The 24,795-nt window shown below is 39.4% G+C and overlaps 1 protein-coding gene across 2 annotated transcripts; it reads right to left on the bottom strand.

The window, feature by feature from the left end:
- Positions 1 to 417: 417 nt before the first annotated feature.
- Positions 418 to 23,111, bottom strand: TMEM19 (transmembrane protein 19). 2 transcript variants are annotated; one of them, XM_036867235.1, is made up of 6 exons: positions 22,400 to 23,111; positions 13,417 to 13,530; positions 5,923 to 6,060; positions 5,284 to 5,538; positions 4,225 to 4,434; positions 418 to 2,231 (listed from the first exon to the last, which is right to left on the bottom strand). In XM_036867235.1, the coding sequence occupies exons 1-6, from the start codon at positions 22,590 to 22,592 to the stop codon at positions 2,065 to 2,067; spliced, it is 1,077 nt and encodes a 358-aa protein (XP_036723130.1). In that variant the 5' UTR covers positions 22,593 to 23,111; the 3' UTR covers positions 418 to 2,064. The 2 variants fall into 2 exon arrangements, with proteins under 2 accessions (XP_036723130.1, XP_036723129.1); XM_036867234.1 differs by lacking the exon at positions 13,417 to 13,530 and having other exon boundaries at positions 22,400 to 23,103.
- Between the last annotated feature and the right edge of the window lie 1,684 nt (positions 23,112 to 24,795).

Below are 24,795 nucleotides of genomic sequence, written 5' to 3'. Positions count from 1 at the left end.
GGATTTTTAAGTAAAATATTTTATATGTACCCTATCACTTTTCTAAAATCTGAAAAATTTTGATTCCAAAACACAACTAGCCCTAGGTTTTCAAACAAAGGATTGTGAAGCAGTATGTCCCCAAACTGTTACTGATGTGGTGATTCTACCAAACCCCAAATGGCTCCAATGAGTATTTTTGTCCCGAAGTATGTCATGAGGATGAATCTCCAGGAAAAGAGAAAAGAGGCATGTTAGAACAGCTGTAGGAATAAACAGGCTGCACAAAAAACTGCCACAGGAATGATTTGGTAAGTGATGTAGCTGTAAGACTGTATAATTACCAGAAGCTATCCATCCATAAAGACAGCACACGGCACTGCTGCTAATAGTTGTCTGCATAAAAATGAAAATTCCCACTCTTTTGAGACTTTTAGGTATAGGATATTCTTTTCTTTTTTATCTTTTTTTATTGACATACAACATTAGTTTCAGGTGTACAACACAATAATTTGACATTTTTGTAAGGATATTCTTATTTAGTAGTTCTCAACCTGTTTAAACATTAGACTATCCCAGGGAGGGAGCTTTCTAAAAATGACCCATGCATGGGTCTCACTTTCAGACATTCTGATTTACTTGGTCTAGAAAGGAGCCTTGACAACAGTATTTTTAAAAACTCCCTACATGACTCTAACGGGCAGCCAGAGCTTTAAAAAGTCCCAGTACCCAGGCTGTAACCCAGACCAGACACAATCTTTGGGTGAAGCCCAGACACAAGTATTTTTTTTAAAGATGCTCAGGTGATGCCAATGTATACACAAAGCAGATGGGCTGAGACCCACTGAGTTTCTTGGCTTAAGGCTTAAGTGTGTCAACTGTTTTTTAAAAAATTCTTCCTGAACCAAGTCATTTCTAGATAATCACTGTAGCAGGGTCACCAACAAAGAAAATAAAGCTTTCTCCACTCTGATAGTGGCTTATTCATGGAATCTCTCCTCAATTTTTCTATGAATGCAAAAGGGGAAGGGGAAGAAAGGTATGGAAATCACATGTGAAATATTTCAAAATACTTTAGCACAATAATCCATACTATGTTAAACCCCTTTAGTACGTACATCAAAGTGAAGAACAAAACTGAAAAGTAGAATTCACTTTGGTTGAGGCTCTATGTAAAGCAGAGCACAACTTAGAAGGTACATAATAGGAAATCATAGCATTTTCCAGTGAATTCTAGGACAGCAAATGAAATAATTGCAATAATTTTCCAGTGACTCTTTAACTGGTCAAGATGCCAATGTAAATCAGATTCCTAGACAAATTTCAAAGAAAGCTAGAAAATACATTAAAAATATTAAATTCAAGATAATTTCTGCTCAGAGACCAACTAAAACATATAGTAAGGTGCATATTTTTTAGACATAAGATATATCTCTTTTCCTTTACCTAAAAATAAATTTTTTTCATGCATTCTAATGGTCACATGAAAACAATATTTACTTTTTTTTCATCACTAACCCTGAGGAAGGAAGAACAAACGTGGAGTAGACCTCGCAGCTCACCAGGAACCAAACTCCGCACTTTTTACAATAATAAATGGCAAGTAAGGGGAGAAGTCCAGGATACTACACTTATTCAGGCTTCCACACACATCGGTTTAAATACTTAAAACAGATACAACATTTGGATAATTGGCATGGTGACATTTCTCTGCCACAACTGAGCCATTTAAAAATTTTATCACTTTTAGTCCTTTTACTGATTTAAACAAACAAAACAAAATTTATATCTACCATGCAGGAACTTTCAGTTCAATATATAGGGACATTATAGTTTCATTGCTCAAGTTCCATTCAGCAGAAGAAAAATATGCATAAATTCTATGAGCCTTGTCTTTCACCAAAAACATATTAGTTGTTACAATGGAGTTAGAGAGAGGAAAAACGTGGAGTTCCACTGTAATGGAACAGAGGAGAAGCTGGCATTTCTGCTTTGTCATTACAATTACTCTTCTTGGGATGAAGCTTGGAATTGCAAATTTAGCTGAATTTACCTAAGTTTTAACTTTTGTAAATGACATAAAATTCACTGTCTGGGCCAAAAACCCCAAGCAGCTGCTGTTGGGAGCAAGAGGGCGACAAGGACAGAAGAAAACAGATTCACGGCATTGTTATCGAGAATGGGTTTTCCTGCTATGTACTTCACCTCATTCGCCGGGCTGCTGACCACCATGCCAGTGCTTTCATCCAAACCTGGAATGAAAAAGAAGCAAGTGAGGTGGAAAATCCAAATGACTTGGAAAAAAAAAATTAGCTTTCTCCTCCAAAGGAGATAATCTTTCAAAGATTCTCAGCCATTCGTAAAATGACTTTAGAGGATAATGTATATGGTGAGTGATACGGAACCCATGATTACAAAAGGTCTCTTTGAATAAATGGGTTTCAATACACCTCAATACTGCTCTCTCAACAATGCTGGAGTTCTTTCCAAAGCAGAAGGGAGAAACTGAAAAGCAGAGATGGCATGAAACTGGCAGACAGGGCTTGCCTTCCCGGTGGCTCCCCCCTAAGACCAACCTGTGAAACTCCTGAGAATAGGAGCCTCTACAATGGATACCCAGGAGTAGCAAGGTGCTTACACAAAGAAGGCACACAGAGATGAATCTAATCTGCTCCCCAGCCCGCATTTTTTTCCCCAACCCACTCAATATGATCAGAAACTTCCCAGTTAGAGCCCAGTTTAGAATAAAACCTAGGCTCTTTAAAAAAACGTGTAATGGGTGTGTGTGTGTGTGTGTGTGTGTGTGCGCACACGTGTGCATATATGGTTACTAACCCTTTAGTATAAATTAAAATCAGATTGCTTCCTCCTCAGCATCTAGATAAGACTAAGGAACCTGAGAGAACAAATGTTCTGATGGTGGAAAGGGGGGTGGAAGGACAAGTCGATTATCTTGGGACATGAACAGAACTGGGGGCACTGTATTCAGGGGACCATTCTCCAGACAGCTAGCCTCTTCACTGTAAGAATCAAAGGAGAAAACGTGGTTGGTTAGAGGGTGGAGCAAATACACGCCTAACAGAACATGTCAGTACACTGACATGACAGGACAGCCTTAGATGCAAAGCACAGAAAATTCTGGAGAAAACTGACTCTCCCATATATCTTGAGTGGGACTAAAAACTCAGTGGGGAGGATAGCAAACATGATGTCACAGGAGAAAAGTACATCGTATGTGTATAGTCAGATTATTAGAATAATTATTTCTCAAATGGACTTGGAAAATAAATGGAAGGAGGGGCATTATAATGATCTGACTCCAAAATTCTGCTTCCGTGGGATTAGGTAAAGTCCCATAAGCAAAAGCATCTGTCTCCTGCACTATCCTATCTTCCCTGCAAAGCTTCTACTCATTGCTCTGTAGGAGAAATTCTCTTTCAATCAATTTAACACAAAAGAATGAGACATTCAAAATGGTAGAGGAGACTTGTGCTCTTTCATTCTGGGTCCCCCAACAACCTGTGTCTTGGCAATTGTTTTTATTATCGCATCTCTTTTCTTTCCTTTTCCATATTTCTTCCCCATTTCTTTCTTTTTTTAAAGATTTATTTATTTATTTATTTTTGGCTGCGTAGGGACTTAGTTGCAGCACGCGGGCTCTTCGTTGTGGTGCGCGGGCTTCTCTCTAGCTGCGGCGTGCGGGTTTTCTCTTCTCTAGTTGTGGCGTGCAGGCTCCAGGGCGCTAGGGCTCTGTAGTTTGTGGCACGCAGGCTCTCGAGTTGAGGCGTGTGAGCTCAGTAGTCATGGCACGTGGGCTTAGTTGCCCCGCGGCATGTGGGATCTTAGTTCCCTGACCAGGGATTGAACCTGCATTCCCTGCACTGGAAGGCAGATTCTTTACCACTGGACCACCAGGGAAGTCCCCCCCCCCTTTTTTTTAAGGACACATTTATTCAGTGTCATGATCAAACTACTGCATTTAACAATCAACAGCATGGGTGAAAAAAGCAACCCTACATTAAAAATCCTTGTTGTAATGCTCTACACTTTCCACAGAAAATAAACTAAAATAACTTGTTATACAATTAGTCAAAAATAGAGTCCTCGAATTTTTTGCCCATAAACATGAGTGTTGTCTAAAACATATCTTCTTTGTAGCAGCTAGGCCCTGCCACCACTGTGCATGGCTGAGTTCCCATTTCTTTAATACACCAATAAGTGACAACAATAAGGTAATGTTCTTACCACTAAATTGCATGGTAGCTCCTAAATACGAATCCACAATTGATCCTAGTAATCCAGCCAGACCCCCAAATGCAATAATTGGCCACTGAGGAGCAGAAATGTCTAAATCATTAACAAAAACCAACTGCGTGAGGAAGTATGCAATGCCCACAAAGGTCCCACCAAGGAGACTGGAGGCAAGGCCCACCATCGTAACTCCTCCGTTGGTCCCTAAAGAAGAACATGGATAAAAACATCTGGTTAACAATCAGCAAACACATAAAGTCAAAAAAAGCAAAATATTTTGGTACCTATCTAATCAAGACTAATTTAAAGAAAGGGTTCACTTTGATGCAATCCAAAGACCATCCTACTTAGAAAACAGGCTTTTCTCCTCAGTAACTCCTGACATTCTAAGCAGTGATGTGGAATAGTTTAGTAGAGCTAGACTGCCCGGTTTCAATCTTAGTCCTGTCATTTCCAAGTCTGGTTACTGTGGTGAAGTTACCTAACTTCTCTATGCCTTAGTTTACTCATTTGTAAGATGTAAACAGTAAAAGGACCAATTCACATGATTATTAAGAGTAAACAGTAATCCAAGGAGAGCAGTTAGAACACTGCTTTGTGCATAGTAGGTACTCAAATATGTTAACTGTTATGATGATGACGATAATGATGAAGGGGAAAAAAAGAAGGAAAATGAGAGGAAGGAGGAGACAATGATAAAGTACTAGTAGCAGTACTAGTAGTAGTAGTAGTTGATAATGGTAATGGGGAAATGAGATATACATTGAAGCACTAACCACATAACAGGCCCCCAAGAAATACTGTAACATTTCCATCCTTTTCCTTTCCCACTGATAAGCCTGTGGGCCAATCTCTATGTTTCTATATTGTTTATCTAGGAATTACTAACACTTCCTGCAAATATTATTTATTATCACCTATTTAATATCCTATAGTGATTTTCCAATTAAGAAGACACACTGAAATTCTTAAAAGCCTTTTAAATAAGAAACAGTAAATCAAGAGGCTTTTTGTTCAGTTTTGTTTTTTAAAGAAACTTAAATAAAGACTCACCTACTGGAACTTTCTCCCAGGTTGTTATCAGCCTCGGTGGGCTTTTACTCAGAACGGTGCCAATTTCTGAAGCCCATGTGTCTCCAGCAGAGCTGGCCAGTGCAGCCAAGAGAGACAAACACATCCAAGAAGCAGTGTGCTGCTTGGAAAAATCTATTGGGATTTCCCCAGGGCCATTTTCTATCATGTATAGCAGGGCCAGCTCTGTGGGCACAGCTCCATTACAGAATACCTGAATCCAATTCCTCTGCCCACCTAGGAACAAACAAGGGAATGAAAAGGACAAAAAAAGGTTTTCTCCTCAGGAGGAAAATCATGCATTTATAGGGACTTACATTTCAAAACTTAAGAAAAGAAAAATGACTAAAATTTCAAAAATGACTACAAGTGGGATGGTAACTTTGCCCACCTTCATATTGTTTTAGAATAATTAATGATAGACTTCAGTAGTTCTAAAATTCTGCTGTTATTTGCTATTGTGGTAAAGTAATAATAAACTATATCAGGCTACTACTAAAGCAATTCTCATATAAAATTTATGTTTCAATAGTCTAAACATGTTCTGATTAAAAGCTTATGATATGTTAAGATGAAATAAAGGTTACTATTTTAAGTAACATTAAACATAATTCATTCTACCTTCCTTGTATTCTGAATCTAGACGTTTCTTTGTTTCTCCCTTCCATTTAGTGAGTCTTGAGGAAGAAAGAAAAAACATCAGCAAAGAGGTGAAAAAGCTGAAATTTGCAATGGTTAGGATAAATCCAACCACGAGCCCTGAAAGAAACACATATATACACAAAATTACACTTAGTCCATACATGAATGCTGTGAAAAAAAGAATGATTTTTTTCAGTTATTTTCATATTATAACTGGAAATGTTCATTTCCCATACATTTACATTTTTACCAACTAAGATATTACCAAACAGTATAGGGTCTTTCAAGTTTCTATTTTTTACATTTTCCCCGCATAGCCTGGGTTTTTTTTCTACTTTACAAGGAAAATTCAATAAATAGAGCAACCAAGAGTAAATCTGAGAGAGAGAGGCATATAGAAAACAAATTCCAACATGACAGAAGTAAGTCTCTCCTTATTAGTAATTATTTTAAATGTAAATGGGTTAAATGATCCAATCAAAAGACGGAGATTGGCAAAATGGATAAAAATACGTGGTCCAACTATATGCTGTCTACAAGAGACTCACTTTAAATCCAAAGACACAAATAGTTTGAAAGTAAAAGGATTGAAAAAGATAATCCATGCAAATAAGTGACCAAAAGAGAGCAGCGGTGGCTATACTAATACCAGACAAAATAGACAAGCTCAATACAGTATTCATGTCACATGACCTCCCTCTCTCCCTCTTTTTTTTTTTTTTTTTTTAGCATTTCTTTTCTTTTGGGTATAACAAAATGCTCGAGGCTCATCTTAGACCTACCTTGCCCCAGCCCTGGAAGCAGACATTTCTCTGAGGAGCTCTGGTTCATTACAGTGGGGAATGGAGAGTAGAGGTCAAAATCTAGGCTCATGGTGTGTTCATTGCTACTGGGGTATATTTGCTTTTTGTGGACAAAGCAAGTGAATACACACACATACAAATATACACACATGCATATATATGCATGCTTATATATGGGCACATATACATGTATATACACATACACATAAATATTTTGGAAATCACAAGATCACACCAGTAACTCCAATTCCAATCTATCTCCACAGGTTCTCTCTTGCTTTTCCCCATTCCATATTTGTACGCCTTTTTCCTTAGTTAGAACTCTGGCCTCAAACAACAAAGACAATTTCACTCATCTACTCAATGCTCTATTACATCTAAAAAACTGTTTTAGAATTGCTTCACCCATACTACAACAAAAACAAACCTACTAAAAATAGGTTAAGATTTCTTTGTAATCCTCCCCTTCCTGTAACCCCACACTGAAGGAATAAAGAATATAGTTAAATACTGGGTCCATAAGTTACTCTTTTTCTTTTTCTCCCTTCAGTGTGCTTACAGTATTCATTTAAAATACAGTTGGGTTCATCTGTTTTAGTTTGCTTTCAGTTTTAGATCTCCCCCTTCCTAACTTCACTGATATTCTTAAACATGCTTTTAGAAGTCACACTTATACAAAAAGGTATATTTAGAGAGGTGTCACTTCCTCCCATGTCCCTTCTGCCCCTCCCTCTATATTTTGCTCTCTTTCCATTCTTTGTATGTATTCAACACCATTGTTCTCCAGTTTATCATTCCTGTGTTTTCTTTTATGAAGATAAGCAGATATATGCATGTTTTCTTATTTTTCCGTCTTCCTTACACAAAAGGTAGCATTCTCTATATGTGATTTGGAACTTTCAAGCACACTTTTGACAATTTTATCTTCCTTCTTTCAGGGAGAGAATGTGCTAGTCTGCCACTGAGTACTCAGATCAGTGGCACCCAAGAGTGGCAACCACGGGGTTCATGGTTGACAATTTCTGCTCTCTGTAACTCTTAACATAAATAGATTGAGTTTTGCTATATGAAGATTTTTATTAAATAACATAGTAAGCAAAGTTCTACTAAGTAACAGAATAGATATTAAATAATTATTAAATAAGTTACCATGTATTTAATAAATAAGTATTAAATAATAGAACAAGGGACCAGGTTCCTATTTCTGTAGCAATAGGAAATTTTCTATTGGTTAGCTCCATCCTGACTGATTGATCCATCCAGAGATACTCAGTTATTGGCATTTTACTTATGTTTAGTACTTTTTTACTGAGCGTGCAAGAAATCACTATAATGCTGTATAAAGTAAAATAAAGTGCTTCAGCTCTGGAGTTGAACAGTCTCGAGTTAAAATCTTGACTCTTCCACTTACTTCTGCATGACTAGATGTTACCTAACTTTAAGCCTCAATTTCTTATTGGTGTATCAAGAAGAATAATAATTCCCACCTCACTGGCTTGATGTGAAAAGTTAAATGAGATAATTTTTATAATATGCTTATTTTAAACCCAGCACGTAAGGGGCCCGTGATAAATGTTAACTAATATCATTGGCAATAATGGCAGTTACAGTGGCAAAACCTCAATAAGAACATCATTATTATTGCAATTATGTGTTATTATTATAATAATAAGGATGAATATTATTATGTTACCCAACCTTTAAGTTTTTTCAACTGTTTTAAAATATATTACAAAATTACTACATGGGTATTGGAGGGGAAAGCCAAAACATACAGAAGTCAAAGTGCCTCTCTCCCTCACCACCGCCACTCCCATCCCTTCTCCATGGACCGTCACTGTTAACAATTTGTTCCACAGTCTTAAGCACACCCAAAGTGAGATGGCCCTAAAAAAACCTACACTGATATGCTACCAAAAGGCATCTACATCCTTTTTACTTCAAACACCTCAAAATATCACACGAAGTGATCAGTGTTCAAGTTGATGACAGGTTCAGAATGAGGAAATAAATTGAAGTTAATGTGCTTTGAAGGAATGATTTCTCTTATGTAGTCTAAAAAATATCTTAGAACTTTTTGCATCTCCCAGTTATGACAACTTTTAGATTAGTGACTGCTAACTCCAGCTGGTGTCTTTTCCACCTCTTCAACCCACCTCTATCATCTTTAATTGTCCGTGCTAAGGACTTAATTTGCATAACAATAGGATGCTCCCAAAGACTGTGAAGACTCAAGAAATATAGCTGCCTTCTGAGCTTAAAACAGGTAAATTCTATAACTGGCAGATGCCATCTAGGGAAGTAAAACCAACATTGTCTACAAATGTCTCTGATAGTGGGAGTAGAGTTACCCAAAATTCCAACCAAGGGGACCTGGCAATAATATCTGGGAGACAGGAAAGGGAAAGGTAGGACTGGAATTTTATAACTTAATAAACTCAAACTTAATCAATTATATCATAAGTAATTTGCCTAGAGAAAGACTATGGGAATCAGAAGAAGGCTGGTTAGCCCAAAATACATAATATGAAGGCCAAGAGAACCAGAGGTTGGCAGACTTAAATACTATACAAGAGACAGGACTGTTTGACCTGTGGATTTGCATTACTGACTGTTTCTCAGACTCTGTGCTCCGCCAAAGCAACCTTCTCATTACAATCTGACTTCTCAAGTGGTCTGACTGCAAGAATTGGACATGTCTGAACACTGATGTTTGTATTCCAGTTGGTCCAGTAGTTCTACACTTTATCAGATTAATGAAGTAGCATTCTGGCTCATATATTAGTCTCTTATAACAATGGCAACATAAACCAGTTTTCTTGGCTCTAATCAACTCTGGGTACCTGATAGAATGAGGTTTCTATTTCAAAAGACTGAACGCCAGACCCCAATTATGATAACCAAAGAGGTAAGGCCATCCTTGTGAGACCACACAGAGCAAAACCACTGGCCCTTCCTGACAACACCTCATTGGCTGTGCACTTCCATTACGCTTACGGCATCTCCTTCTGGGGATTAAATGTCTCAAACCCACCTTACTTATCATCTGTCTCCTCTGACAGTGGGATTTTTATCTGTTTTGTTCATTACTAAGTCTTAAGTGCCCAGAACAATGTCTGGCATACAGGGGACCCTTACTAAATATTTGTTGAATGAATGAATGAATAAAAAAAAATGGGAAACCATTAAGCCTAAGCGTCTTGGCAAGTGAAATTAAATTTAAACTTGTCAAGCCAAGAGACTGATGACAAACTGTCCACACAGACATGTTCAAAGGAACACACTGAATAACTAGACTAGACAACACTTTCTTGGAGAAAATCACCTGCACAGTGCTTTACAGTTTACACGTACATTCTTACATAACCCCTCATGTGATCCTCTCCTTATTCTAGAAGCATTCTTTCTTTCAAGGAGATAAGAGCCCTCCACTTCAGTGTCCACCCTAAGCACTGCCTCAACCCCTCCCCTCTTCCTTCAACACTGAGGTATATGCTCCTGTGTCATGAAGGACTCTCAATACCCAGATCCTGAGGAAGTTCTGAAACTCTTCTCAATCCCAAGCACACTAAAGACATGATAGGGCAAACCTTAGTAAAATTCCTATGACTGTGATAGTAGTTGTGGAAGGAAAACAATACTAACATTTATAAAATGCATGTTATTATTTTATGAGTGCCAGGTCCTGTGCTGAGCATTTTTACATGTATGACTCCTCATGGTAAGCCAATGCTATAGATAATATTATTCCCTCTAATTTAATGGGTGGGAAAATTATAACACAAAGTTTAAGTGACTTGCAGTCATACTTCAGGACAGTATTCCCAAGTACTATGATATACTTTGAAGCAACATTACAGTTTTTTGTCCTTAAGGAAAAAAAAAAAAAGCTCCAAACAAAAAAGATACCAAAATTCCACAGAATGCAACGATTAGGAAAAGGGTAGTGGTTTCAAAATCAATCTACATATATTTCCTAAGCACTATTATAACAGTGTGTAGCACTATTCAAAAAAGCATGGGACACAGAAGCATATGATACACTCTGTGTCTTTGGGGAGTTTATTGTATAATACTTCATAGTGTAAAAAGATATGTTGTCCCACACATTATCTTGTTTGAGCCTCACCAATAAGCCCATAAGGACCTATTTCACAGGAGATGAAGAAAGTGAGTCTCTGAGGAGTTACGTGACATGGCCAAGTTCACAAAGATAGCAGGTGGCAATGCTACAATTCAAATATATATCTTTTAATTCTTTTTTTTTTTAAAGTCTTTATTGAATTTGTTATAATATTGCTTCTGTTTTATGTTTTGGTTTTTTGGCCACAAGGCATGTGGGATCTTAGCTCCCCAACCAGGGATCCAACCCGCTCCCCCTGCACTAGAAGGCGAAGTCTTAACCACTAGACCGCCAGGGAAGTCCCGATATCTTCTAATTCTAAATCAAGCCAGGTAGGAGAGGAGTAGAGGCCCAAGGGCTAGGAGGCAGAAAAGGAAATGGAGGTAAGAAAGAAAAAAAGTGGAGATCAGAAAAGTAAGAGAAGAAACAGGATCATATACAGCATGGAAGCCAAAGGAAGACAGTACTTCAAGAAGAACTTGACGCTTCTTCCCACAGGTCAAGAATGATGAAAACCAAGGCAAGGCTACCTGAGAAAGGACATTTTTAGCAAAGCATAACTCTGTATTATTATATTCAAGCAGAGATTGCTCAAATTATTTGCTATAAATGAGCAATTACTTTCAAAGTGCTAACAACAGATTTCTCAGTTTCTCAACAGAACTTGAACAGTGTATCTCAATTATGAAGAAAGAAAATGAGCATGATTCTGAAGAACTGTGCCTAATAATAACAAGCACCCTATACATGTTGGCTATGTGCTAGGCTCTGAGCTAAAAACTTTACATTGATTATCTCATTTAATTCTTACTGCAATCCTAAGAATGAAATCAGGGGTGGATCAAGATTTTGTGGGTCCTGAAACTTATAAATTGGGGGCCCTCTTTTAAAAAAAAGCACAAAAATATCTTTCACCTCTGTAAAATTTACAAAACAAGAAGACCATGAGAGCACATTGCTAGGGCTCTTCCTAGAACCTTGAAAGGTACCATTGCAAATGAAATGCCATGAAGTTTAGCTTTATTACTTTCATGGTTTGTCCTTCTCTAGGTTAGATTTTTTTTTTTAATGCACAGGAAGCATTTATTTATTTTTTGAAGTTTTTAAAAATTGAAGTATAGTTGATTTACAATGTTGCGTTAATTTCTAGGTTAGATATTAAAAACCCATTTCTCTGAAGAGAAAACTGAGGTACAGAGAGGTTACGTGACTTTTCCAAAGCCAGAACTATTACTCAAACTCATCCTGCCTGATTCTAGTGCTTGTTCTTTTACCTATCAGGCTATCTTGCCTCCGTGAAGGCCTGCTCTAGTTTATAAAACTTTATGAAACATCTGCTGTATGTGAACACAGAGGGGACAGGGTGTCTCTACGGTGCATTAGGGCTAATGATCATCAGCATTTTGAAGGCTGAGTAGGCAGCTTCAAGACCTGCCAGTTCTAAATAAGCCTTATCCTGTAGTGATCTCAGCCTACAGGAAGTATTTGGTGGGGGGGAAATCCTCATGTCTTGGGGCTTATAACACTGGTAGGATATGAAAATCCCAAAGTCAGATCAGATCCCATCAATCCCCTGGTTCGAGGCAGGGGGGAATTCTAGTTTGGGATAAAATCTTTACTATGTCCTGATAAGCCCCGTATTATCTGGTCCTTACCTATTTCTTCAACCTTATCTTACTCTACTTTTCCTTTTCTTCCTGTTTTCCAGTCAAATGAGCCTTATTCTCACTCCTGAACAAGCCAGGCTTGAACATGTCAGGGCCTTTCTACTTGTTCTGTCAGCGGAACATGCTTCTCTCAGATCTTCTCATTTCTGACTTCTTCAGGTCCCAGTTCAAAACTACCTCTTTAGAAGAAAGGTTAATCCAGACCCTATCCACAGAAGAATGCCCCACATTCCCCAATATACACACTTTATTATCTTTAATTTTTTTCTCATTAACTTTATCATTATATTAAAAGTTTTATGTATTTTATTTGTTTATTATCTATCTGTACTAAAGAATAAAAGTTCCATAAAATCTGAAATCAGCTATATCCCCAGTTTCTAGAAGAGTGGCACACAGTAATTGATCAACAAATATTTGCTAGAAGAATAAATAAATGGCCTGTCTCCATCTCAATTCTGAAGAATGAATCAAGAATACTCAGCTGGGACTACTCTGCTGAGGATACTAATAGCAATTTCCAAGTGCTATTCTTCTCAATGGCTCCTCTATTTTACCTCGAGGAAAAATGTTCCAATGTTACTGCTAGCAGAAAATTTAATCCAACTCAGGAGCAGAATAACCAAGGTCCTCAAAAGTCTATCCTACCAATCTAGTTGTTATCAATTACAAGGTTCAATTTGTACATCACACTAAAAGGGTATGTTAGTATCTGAAATTTTGACAGAATAGTAAAGTTGAGTAATGCATAACTTTATCATTGTCTAAAATATGTAACATTGTGATTTATAGGCTCATATATTCAGAATTTAGAAACATGAGTTTAAATTATATAAGCAAGCACTTACTATATGGTTAAACATTCAAAAGAAAAACATACCTCCTAAAGCCCCAGTATGATTTAGACTTTTCTTTTTAAAGCCATTAGAGACGATCAAAACAGGAACAACAACAGAAAACAGCCAACGCCAAGGAGAAATAGGCTGTAAGTTACCTGAAAAATTATAAACATAGAGCATAAATTGTACGAAGCCTGCACAGATTAGCCTTGGCTGCAAGCTTTGATAACTGCATTCTGGATTAAAATACTGTGGTAAGTAGAGAAACTGAGATAAAGCCACCAAAGTAAAATATTTATGTTGAGAATTATATATTTTCAGAGAGACAATCCTAGTGGGGAATGACCAAATAAGTCCTGTCCAAGTTTAGAGAACCATTTACAACTATTTATAATAATGGGTATTTGATACATATTTGGAGATTTGAAATGAAGCTCTGGTTCTTTATTTTTTTGGAAAGGAGGCATGTATTCATTCTCAAGAACTGTATAGAACAAACACCTTTCTTAACAGGATCCAATTATTCCTCTCTCTACCTTTCACAGAGATTTTTTTTTAAAGAGGTAACACTCCCACAGGCTACACACCTCAGGACTCAAAGGTTAGCAACTGATTTTTCCAAAGGTTGCAACCAGCTCACAGATGTTTTGTTTAGCTAGCATAAGTTTTTTCAATTTGAATCAATATTTAAAGATTAGGAAATTTCATATAAAAATCCAGATTCTTGTTTTCTGTTTTAAAAACTGGAAGTTCAGGCCCACGTGGCAGAATTGACTACAGGTGAAGAGAAGCCACCTCCTTTAGACAGGTCATGGCTTTCCCATTTAAAGTCCCCACCATTCCTGACAGACTCCTAAACACCAAGGCTGAGTGATTATAGTAAAGAAAAGTGTGAACTATTGCTTGTGCCCAGGTTTCTATCAAAAATTGGAAAATGCAAGACAAAGAGGGTGAAATGGACGGGGCGGGAGGCGCTCGCCGCGAGTGAGTGGTTCAGCCCGGCCCCGGCTCACTGTGCTTGCCTCACGCCGGCCCCAGTTGGCAGCAGCGCTGGGGGCCCTGGGCCTGTGACCACAAAGAGGGAGCCGGGGGCCGGACGGGAGCAGGCCGGCAGCGGCGGCGGCGGCGGCGGCGGCGCCGGCTGAGGCCCAGGCCAGGCCCCCTCCCCTCAGCCTCCCGCCCGCCCGCCTGTCCCGCCCCCGCCGGCGGCGCCCCGCCCCTCCCCCAACCGCCAGACTAGCCTGGTGCGGGGACCGCGCGCGAAAACGTGGGGGAGAAGCTGAGGCTGGAGTCGCCCGTGGTGGCCGAGCCTGCCGTCTACCCATGGCTGCTGCTGGTCTACACCCTCCAGATGATTTTTATTCACCTTAAAGTTTGAAAATATCTGCATTGTCAGCTGGCCAAAGTGTCCACCAGCAGGTGAAGGGGAATGGCGCCTGGAAAAGATAGGGACTAGCCAAGGCTCATCTGTAGTCCTGTAAACGGCATTGTTCATTTTTTTCCCGAGGCTACTATTCCATTCGATTGAGCTAGAGTGCTGCTCGGCACCGCTCCTCTGTGCGGGAATCTCTCCGCTTTGCCCTCCGCACCCCTGTGGCTGCGCTCTCCTCCGCAGCTCCGAAGCTTCCCCCCTCTGCTACCTGCAGTCTCCGCCCGCGAAGGGCCTTCCTAGTGTGTGGAAACCTTTCCTCCTTCACAGCTCCCTCCCACTGGAGCAGGTGCTGTAATAGTTTTCAAAAACTTGATGCGAGGATTAACCAAGATGGCGGAGTAGAAGGACGTGCTCTCACTCCCTCTTGCGAGAGCACCAGAATCACAACTGGCTGCTGGACAATCATTGACAGGAAGACCCTGGACTTCACCAAGGAGGATACCCCACGTCCAAGGACAGAGGAGAAGCCACAGTGAGACGGTAGGAGGGGCGCAATCAGAGTAAAATCTACTCCCATAACTGCTGGGAGGGTGACTCACAGACTGGCGAACACTTATACCACAGAAGTCCACCCACTGGAGTGAAGGTTCTGAGCCCCACGTCAGGCTTCCCAACCTGGGGGTCCAGAAACGGGAGGAGGAATTCCTAGAGAATCAGACTTTGAAGCCTAGTGGGAATTGATTGCAGGACTTCGACAGGACTGGGGGAAACTGAGATCCCACTCTTGGAGGGCACACACAAATTAGTGTGCGCATCGGGACCCAGGGGAAGGAGCAGTGACCCTGGGGGAGACTGAACCAGACCTACCTGCTGGTGTTGGGGGGTCTCCTGCAGAGGCGGGGGGTGGCTCTGTTTCACTGTGGGGACAAGGACTCTGGCAGCGGAGGTTCTGGGAAGTGCTCCTTGGCGTAAGCCCTCCCAGAGTCTGCCATTAACCCCACCAAAGAGCCCAGGTAGGCTCCAGTGTTGGGTTGCCTCAGGCAAAACAACCAACAGGGAGGGAACCCAGCCCCACCCATCAACACTCAAGTGGATTAAAGTTTTACTGAGCTCTGACCGCCACAGCAACAGTCAGCTCTACCCACCACCAGAGCCTCCCATCAAGCCTCTTAGATAGCCTCAACCACCAGAGGGCAGACAGCAGAAGCAAGAATAACTACAATCCTGTAGCCTGTGGACCAAAAACCACAGTTACAGAAAGATAGACAAGATGAAAAGGCAGAGGGCTATGTACCAGATGAAGGAACAAGAAAAACCCCCAGAAAAACAACTAAATGAAGTGGAGATAGGCAACCTTCCAGAAAAAGAATTCAGAATAATGATAGTGAAGATGATCCAGGACCTCGGAATAAGAATGGAGGCAAAGATTGAGAAGATGCAAGAAATGATTAACAAAGACCTAGAAGAATTAAAGAACAAACAAACAGAGATGACCAATACAATAACTGAAATGAAAACTACACTAGAAGGAATCAATAGCAGAATAACTGAGGCAGAAGAACGGATAAGTGACCTGGAAGACAAAATGGTGGAATTCACTGCTGCAGAACAGACTAAAGAAAAAAGAATGAAAAGAAATGAAGACAGCCTAAGAGACCTCTGGGACAACATTAAACGCAACAACATTCGCATTATAGGGGTCCCAGAAGGTGAAGAGAGAGAGAAAGGACCAGAGAAAATATTTGAAGAGATTATAGTCGAAAACTTCCCTAACATGGGAAAGGAAATAGCCACCCAAGTCCAGGAAGCGCAGAGAGTCCCATACAGGATAAACCCAAGGAGAAACACGCCGAGACACATAGTAATCAAAGTGGCAAAAATTAAAGACAAAGAAAAATTATTGAAAGCAGCAAGGGAAAAACGACAAATAACATACAAGGGAACTCCCATAAGGTTAACAGCTGATTTCTCAGCAGAAACTCTGCAAGCCAGAAGGGAGTGGCATGATATACTTAAAGTGATGAAAGGGAAGAACCTACAACCAAGATTAATCTACCTGGCAAGGATCTCATTCAGATTCGATGGAGAAATCAAAAGCTTTACAGACAAGCAAAAGCTAAGAGAATTCAGCACCACCAAACCAGCTCTACAACAAATGCTAAAGGAACTTCTCTAAGTGGGAAACACAAGAGAAGAAAAGGACCTACAAAAACAAACCCAAAACAATTAAGAAAATGGTCATAGGAACATACATATCGATAATTACCTTAAACGTGAATGGATTAAATGCCCCAACCAAAAGACATAGACTGGCTGAATGGATACAAAAACAAGACCCATATATATGCTGTCTACAAGAGACCCACTTTAGACCTAGGGACACATACAGACTGAAAGTGAGGGGATGGAAAAAGATATTCCATGCAAATGCAAATCAAAAGAAAGCTGGAGTAGCTATACTCATATCAGATAAAATAGACTTTAAAATAAAGAATGTTACAAGAGACAAGGAAGGACACTACATAATGATCAAGGGATCAATCCAAGAAGAAGATATAACAATTATAAATATATATGCACCCAACATAGGAGCACCTCAATACATAAGGCAACTGCTAACAGCTATAAAAGAGGAAATTGACAGTAACACAATCATAGTGGGGGACTTTAACACCTCACTTACACCAATGGACAGATCATCCAAAATGAAAATAAATAAGGAAACAGAAGCTTTAAATGACACAATAGACCAGATAGATTTAATTGATATATATAGGACATTCCATCTAAAAACAGCAGATTACACGTTCTTCTCAAGTGCGCACAGAACATTCTCCAGGATAGATCACATCTTGGGTCACAAATCAAGCCTCAGTAAATTTAAGAAAATTGAAATCATATCAAGCATCTTTTCTGACCACAACGCTATGAGATTAGAAATGAATTACAGGGAAAAAAACGTAAAAAGACAAACACATGGAGGCTAAACAATACGTTACTAAATAACCAAGAGATCACTGAAGAAATCAAAGAGGAAATAAAAAAATACCTAGAGACAAATGACAATGAAAACACGACGACCCAAAACCTATGGGATGCAGCGAAAGCAGTTCTAAGAGGGAAGTTTATAGCTATACAAGCCTACCTCAAGAAACAAGAAAAATCTCAAGTAAACAATCTAACCTTACACCTAAAGAAACTAGAGAAAGAAGAACAAACAAAACCCAAAGTTAGCAGAAGGAAAGAAATCATAAAGATCAGAGCAGAAATAAATGAAATAGAAACAAAGAAAACAATAGCAAAGATCAATAAAACTAAAAGTTGGTTCTTTGAGAAGATAAACAAAATTGATAAGCCATTAGCCAGACTCATCAAGAAAAAGAGGGAGAGGACTCAAATCAATAAAATCAGAAATGAAAAAGGAGAAGTTACAACAGACACCGCAGAAATACAAAGCATCCTAAGAGACTACTACAAGCAACTTTATGCCAATAAAATGGACAACCTGGAAGAAATGGACACATTTTTAGAAAGGTATAACCTTCCAAGACTGAACCAGGAAGAAACAGAGAATATGAACAGACCAATCACAAGTAATGAAATTGAAACTGTGATTAAAAATCTTCCAACAAACAAAAGTCCAGGACCAGATGGCTTCACAGGTGAATTCTATCAAACATTTAGAGAAGAGCTAACACCTATCCTTCTCAAACTCTTCCAAAAATTGCAGAGGAAGGAACACTCCCAAACTCATTCTATGAGGCCACCATCACCCTGATACCAAAACCAGACAAAGACACTACAAAAAAAGAAAATTACAGACCAATATCACTGATGAATATAGATGCAAAAATCCTCAACAAAATACTAGCAAACAGAATCCAACAACACATTAGAAGGATCATACACCACGATCAAGTGGGATTTATCCCAGGGATGCAAGGATTCTTCAATATACGCAAATCAATCAATGTGATACACCATATTAACAAATTGAAGAATAAAAACCATATGATCATCTCAATAGATGCAGAAAAAGCTTTTGACAAAATTCAACACCCATTTATGATAAAAACTCTCCAGAAAGTGGGCGTAGAGGGAACCTACCTCAACATAATAAAGGCCATATATGACAAACCCACAGCAAACATCATTCTTAATGGTGAAAAACTGAAAGCATTTCCTCTAAGATCAGGAACGAGACAAGGATGTCCACTCTCACCACTATTATTCAACATAGTTCTGGAAGTCCTAGCCATGGCAATCAGAGAAGAAAAAGAAATAAAAGGAATACAAATTGGAAAAGATGAAGTAAAACTGTCACTGTTTGCGGATGACATGATACTATACATAGAGAATCCTAAAACTGCCACCAGAAAACTGCTAGAGCTAATTAATGAATATGGTAAAGTTGCAGGATACAAAATTAATGCACAGAAATCTCTTGCATTCCTATACACTAATGATGAAAAATCTGAAAGAGAAATTATGGAAACACTCCCATTTACCATTGCAACAAAAAGAATAAAATACCTAGGAATAAACCTACCTAGGGAGACAAAAGACCTGTATGCAGAAAACTATAAGACACTGATGAAAGAAATTAAAGATGATACCAACAGATGGAGAGATATGCCATGTTCTTGGATTGGAAGAATCAACATTGTGAAAATGAGTATACTACCCAAAGCAATCTACAGATTCAATGCAATCCCTATCAAATTACCAATGGCATTTTTTATGGAGCTAGAACAAATCATCTTAAAATTTGTATGGAGACACAAAAGACCCCGAATAGCCAAAGCAGTCTTGAGGCAAAAAAATGGAGCTGGAGGAATCAGACTCCCTGACTTCAGACTATACTACAAAGCTACAGTAATCAAGACAATATGGTACTGGCACAAAAACAGAAACATAGATCAATGGAACAAGATAGAAAGCCCAGAGATTAACCCACGCACCTATGGTCAACTAATCTATGACAAAGGAGGCAAAGATATACAATGGAGAAAAGACAGTCTCTTCAATAAGTGGTGCTGGGAAAACTGGATAGCTACATGTAAAAGAATGAAATTAGAATACTCCCTAACACCGTACACAAAAATAAACTCAAAATGGATTAGAGACCTAAATATAAGACTGGACACTATAAAACTCTTAGAGGAAAACATAGGAAGAACACTCTTTGACATAAATCACAGCAAGATCTTTTTTGATCCACCTCCTAGAGTAATGGAAATAAAAACAAAAATAAACAAATGGGACCTAATGAAACTTCAAAGCTTTTGCACAGCAAAGGAAACCATAAACAAGACGAAAAGACAACCCTCAGAATGGGAGAAAATATTTGCAAATGAATCAACGGACAAAGGATTAATCTCCAAAATATATAAACAGCTCATTCAGCTCAATATTAAAGAAACAAACACCCCAATCCAAAAATGGGCAGAAGACCTAAATAGACATTTCTCCAAAGAAGACATACAGACGGCCACGAAGCACATGAAAAGATGCTCAACATCACTAATTATTAGAGAAATGCAAATCAAAACTACAATGAGGTATCACCTCACTCCTGTTAGAATGGGCATCATCAGAAAATCAACAAACAACAAATGCTGGAGAGGGTGTGGAGAAAAGGGAACCCTCTTGCACTGTTGGTGGGAATGTAAATTGATACAGCCACTATGGAGAACAATATGGAGGTTCCTTAAAAAACTAAAAATAGAATTACCATATGACCCAGCAATACCACTACTGGGCATATACCCAGAGAAAACCGTAATTCAAAAAGACACATGCACCCAAATGTTCATTGCAGCACTATTTACAATAGCCAGGTCATGGAAGCACCCTAAATGCCCATCAACAGACGAATGGATAAAGAAGTTGTGGTACATATTATACAATGGAATATTACTCAGCCATAAAAAGGAACGAAATTGAGTCATTTGTTGAGAAGTGGATGGATCTAGAGACTGTCATACAGAGTGAAGTAAGTCAGAAAGAGAAAAACAAATATCGTATATTAATGCATGTATGTGGAACCTAGAAAAATGGTACAGATGAGCCAGTTTGCAGGGCAGAAGTTGAGACACAGATGTAGAGAATGGACATATGGACACCAATGGGGGAAAACTGCAGTGGGGTGGGGATGGTGGTGTGCTGAATTGGGCGATTGGGATTGACATGTATACACTGATGTGTATAAAATTGATGCCTAATAAGAACCTGCAGTATAAACAAACAAACAAACAAACAAACAAAAAAAGATTGAGCTAAACTTAAAAAAAAAAAAAAGAGGGTGAAATATTAAAAAAAAAAAATTGGGAAAATCTTATTTCTAGAAGTGTAAACTGTTCCCATGTGTTTAATATGCAAAGTAAAGCCTTGGACAGCTTCACCTATCTGCATCAGGTGCCTGGCCCCAAGGGGTCACTGCAATTTACAAATCCTGATTTATTCTATGTAGTTCAAGTCATAGTTAATACTGGCATTAAGGAAAATCTTCTCACATACCTCTCCTCCCCGAGCCCTCATCCCCTACTGGGAATCACTATGAATGAACAGCCCTGAAAGCACGTGTACCTTGGAGAACACGCACTCGATAATTCACGTTTCTTTGCAAAAGGACTAAGGTCTAAAAAGGTAATCATTTATGATAAAACCATTTATAAGAGTTCACTTTCTCACTCTGTTTTTCACTTTTCCTTTGAACTGAACGGTATTCTGTTTTTATAAAGGGGTACCAAGGAAGTTTGTACAAAGGCATACTTATGCTCTAAGGCAGTTTCAAAATCTTAAAGATTTGAGTTCAGAGTACCTCGTATTTATGCAAATTGGCTTCAGCCTTTAAAACAAGTCTGTTTGGGCTTCCCTGGTGGCGCAGTGGTTGAGAATCTGCCTGCCAGTGCAGGGGACACGGGTTCGAGCCCTGGTCTGGGAGGATCCCACATGCTGCGGAGCAGCTGGGCCCGTGAGACACAAGTACTGAGCCTGTGCGTTTGGAGCCTGTGCTCCGCAACAAGAGAGCCCGCGACGGTGAGAGGCCCGCGCACTGCGATGAGGAGTGGCCCCCACTCGCCACAACCTGAGAAAGCCCACGCACAGAAACGAAGACCCAACACAGCCATAAATAAATAAATAAATAAATGAAGTGTAAAAATTAAAAAAAAAAAACAAAAAACAAGTCTGTTCTTTTGCAGTGACCAAACAGCAGACAAATCTTCCAAATCTCCAAATGTAAACATTGTATCATCATTTATTTTTACTTTTTACTTTTTACAGGACACATGAAACTGATAAACTACCTTACTAATATTCTTATTAAAAGCATCACTGCAATTGCTTTGCAAAATTATGTTTAACCTCACTTATTTTTCACCAAGCTAGATGTAATAGTTACATGAAATATAAGACATATTTTGGAACCGGTATAACTAGTATTATGACAAGCAGCATTTACTAAAAGCTTTAAAACGTTCAAGGCACTGCATATTTCCATGTTAGTAAATGCAAATCAGGCCGTGGAAATTAAGTAAACACAACAGTTTATAACCATTCAGAGGATATGAGTTTTGGCTTTCACAATGGTACCTCCTAAATTTCACCGATTAGATTATAGAAAGACAATTTAGAACATTCATACTCACCATAATAGGTGCTTGCAGTCATAGACATAATCCAGAAAGCAAAAGAAATGCAAATGATCAGACTCAATATAACTATATTAGTTATCGTCTCTATGTATTTTTTGTATGTACTGTGGTCAAGATTTGTCATGAAAAATAACAGTATGAACACCTGGGGGAGAAAATATCTCGCGTTTCTGAGAAAAATAGTCATTTAAGTTGCCAGCAAAACATTCGTGTAGAGGCGAACATAAATGCCAACATCTTCCACCGTCCGAGAAAATAATATAAACCCAAACTATTTCTGGAAACTGGGCTGGTGGGGCGCTGCCGCAGAAGGCTGGGCGAGGTTAAGGCCTCCCTGGGAGAGCAAACCGCAACCTCTCCGACAGCAGCGGGCTCGCAGACCGCGGTCCCTTCACACCTGAACTTTGCAGCCGGGAAGGTGAAAGGGAAGCGGAGACAGCCAATCAGCGGCCCGGGAGGGCGAGCTCCGCCCCCACCGCCCGCCCACACGCCGACGCTGGGGCTCGGTGGTGCAGAGAGGTGAGGCGCGGGGCCGGAATTTGGAGTGTCCCGGCGGCGAGCCCCGAGTGACGGAGTGCGGTCACTCTCGACGGCTGCCGGCGCAGCCCTAGAGTCCGGGTCCAGGCGGCCAGGGCCGAGGTCCCTAGAGCTCAGCTCGCTCCTCGCCGCTTGTCAGCGTCCCGTGGCTCGCCTCCTGCGCGCCTGCGCCGCGGCCACCCGTGGGCGTCGCCTCGCTCACGTGAGCGTTTAAAGGGCGGCTCCAAGGGCTAGAGGACCAAATGAGGACTGCCGTCGGCAGGGCCCTGTACGTTTGTGATGCTCCTTAGAGTCTGCACCCTTGGAACACCTATAAAAGTTTTGTGTTTGAGGACATACCCAAACGCTGAAAAGTGAAACCACCACCAAGGCAGTAACAGAATAGAGGAATGAAACAAAGTGAACTTAGACCCAGTAGACCATGTCAAGCATCAGAGTCGAATGCTTTTTTCGTCTGTGAACAGTTCATGGCATACAATATTATGGACTTTTCAGGGGTGGGGGATATATTGGTCTGTAGAAAGGGAATTTTATGACTGAGAAGATAACTTAAAAACAGCACCTGTAAGGTGCTGGACACTGTTAGCCGCTGGAGATGTAAAGATAGCTTGACATAGTTCCTACTGCTGAATTCTCAAGTAATTATTATGTGGAACATTGTGGAAATTGTTTCCGCACCTCTCCTATTTAAAGTCTGTGCATTCAGTGAATTCACTTAGAAAGCAGAACGGCTTGTCATCTTAAACATCTGAATCTTGTGGCTGATTTCACGTTTTAATTGAAATTAATTTTTGTTTGCTGGGTTAACAGTAACTAATTGATAATTATATTATATTCTGAACTTCTTCAGTTAATTGCTGACAGTGTAAAAAGAGGAAGCAACTCACTTTCATAGTACCCAAATGTGTTTTAACTGGCTAAGAGTAATTACTTTTTGAAAACTCACACTGTATTATATGCCAAGACTATTTAAAGCCCTTTCCTTTGGTAAGGCATCCGATTAATTACCTGAGAACCAAATTTGTGAAGTAGGACTAAGTAGTAGTGGACTTCTCTTACTATATGCATATGTAGTCTTTATGCAGAAATTATGTGCCCACTTAAGTTTTGTCTGGGTTTGTTCAGCACAGGCAAATAATTGGATTACCTTAGAAAGCTGACTGGCCAATATTAGTGATACTAGACAATTAGGCATAGTTATTATTAATAAAACCTAATATTTTTGTGGTTTGCATAGTCACCTTGTTTTTGTCTTTGCTTAGACAAAATTATGAACTGGTATTGCTTTTCTCCCCCCCTTTACTTTAGTACAGTTACAGGGTTATCTTGCCTGATTTTGGTGTTCTATGAGATTTTTATGTCTAATAGGAAACCATGGCCTCTGCAGGCCATCTTCTAACAACAGTGAAGGCTAGCTTTGTCTGGCTAGTTCCTGAATGTCAGGGGTGATTTTCTCTCTCATGAATATGTAGCTAAAATTGCATATTAAATAATAACAGTGTTGGTGACTGACTCTTCAAATGAATATTTCTCTTCCAGTTTTTCCCAGTGTCCAATTATTGCTGTTGTTCTTCATAAAACAAGTTATTCTAGCTTAAGGCTGAAACAATTTGGGGGAATTAACGTAGTTAAAATATTCTTTAAAAAGAAACAATGATTTTACAATCTGATAATGTTTAGAGACTTAATCTGGAAACATTTCAACAAAGTCTTTTTCTACTTGCTTTAAAAGCCATTTTCTAGCAACAGAGAATTTTATGGTTAAGCATTTTCTAAACTATATTCCTCAAGACGTTAGTAGGTACGCTACCCTCCACCACCACCTCCCCTCCAAAATACCTCTGATCAAATTT

Source organism: Balaenoptera musculus, chromosome 10 (assembly GCF_009873245.2).
Source record: "Balaenoptera musculus isolate JJ_BM4_2016_0621 chromosome 10, mBalMus1.pri.v3, whole genome shotgun sequence".
NCBI lineage: Eukaryota > Metazoa > Chordata > Mammalia > Artiodactyla > Balaenopteridae > Balaenoptera > Balaenoptera musculus.
This window is presented reverse-complemented; position numbering and strand designations above follow the sequence as displayed.

Bases quoted from the DNA above. Each gene is read 5' to 3' on its own strand.
- TMEM19 (XM_036867235.1), bottom strand. From the start codon at position 22,592: ATGACTATTTTTCTCAGAAACGCGAGATATTTTCTCCCCCAGGTGTTC. The intron at 13,531-22,399 runs GTGAGTATGAAT...ATAATTTTTCAG, and splicing joins GACTGCAAGCACCTATTATG to GTAACTTACAGCCTATTTCT. The intron at 5,539-5,922 runs GTAGAATGAATT...GTTTGTTCCTAG, and splicing joins AGATTCAGAATACAAGGAAG to GTGGGCAGAGGAATTGGATT.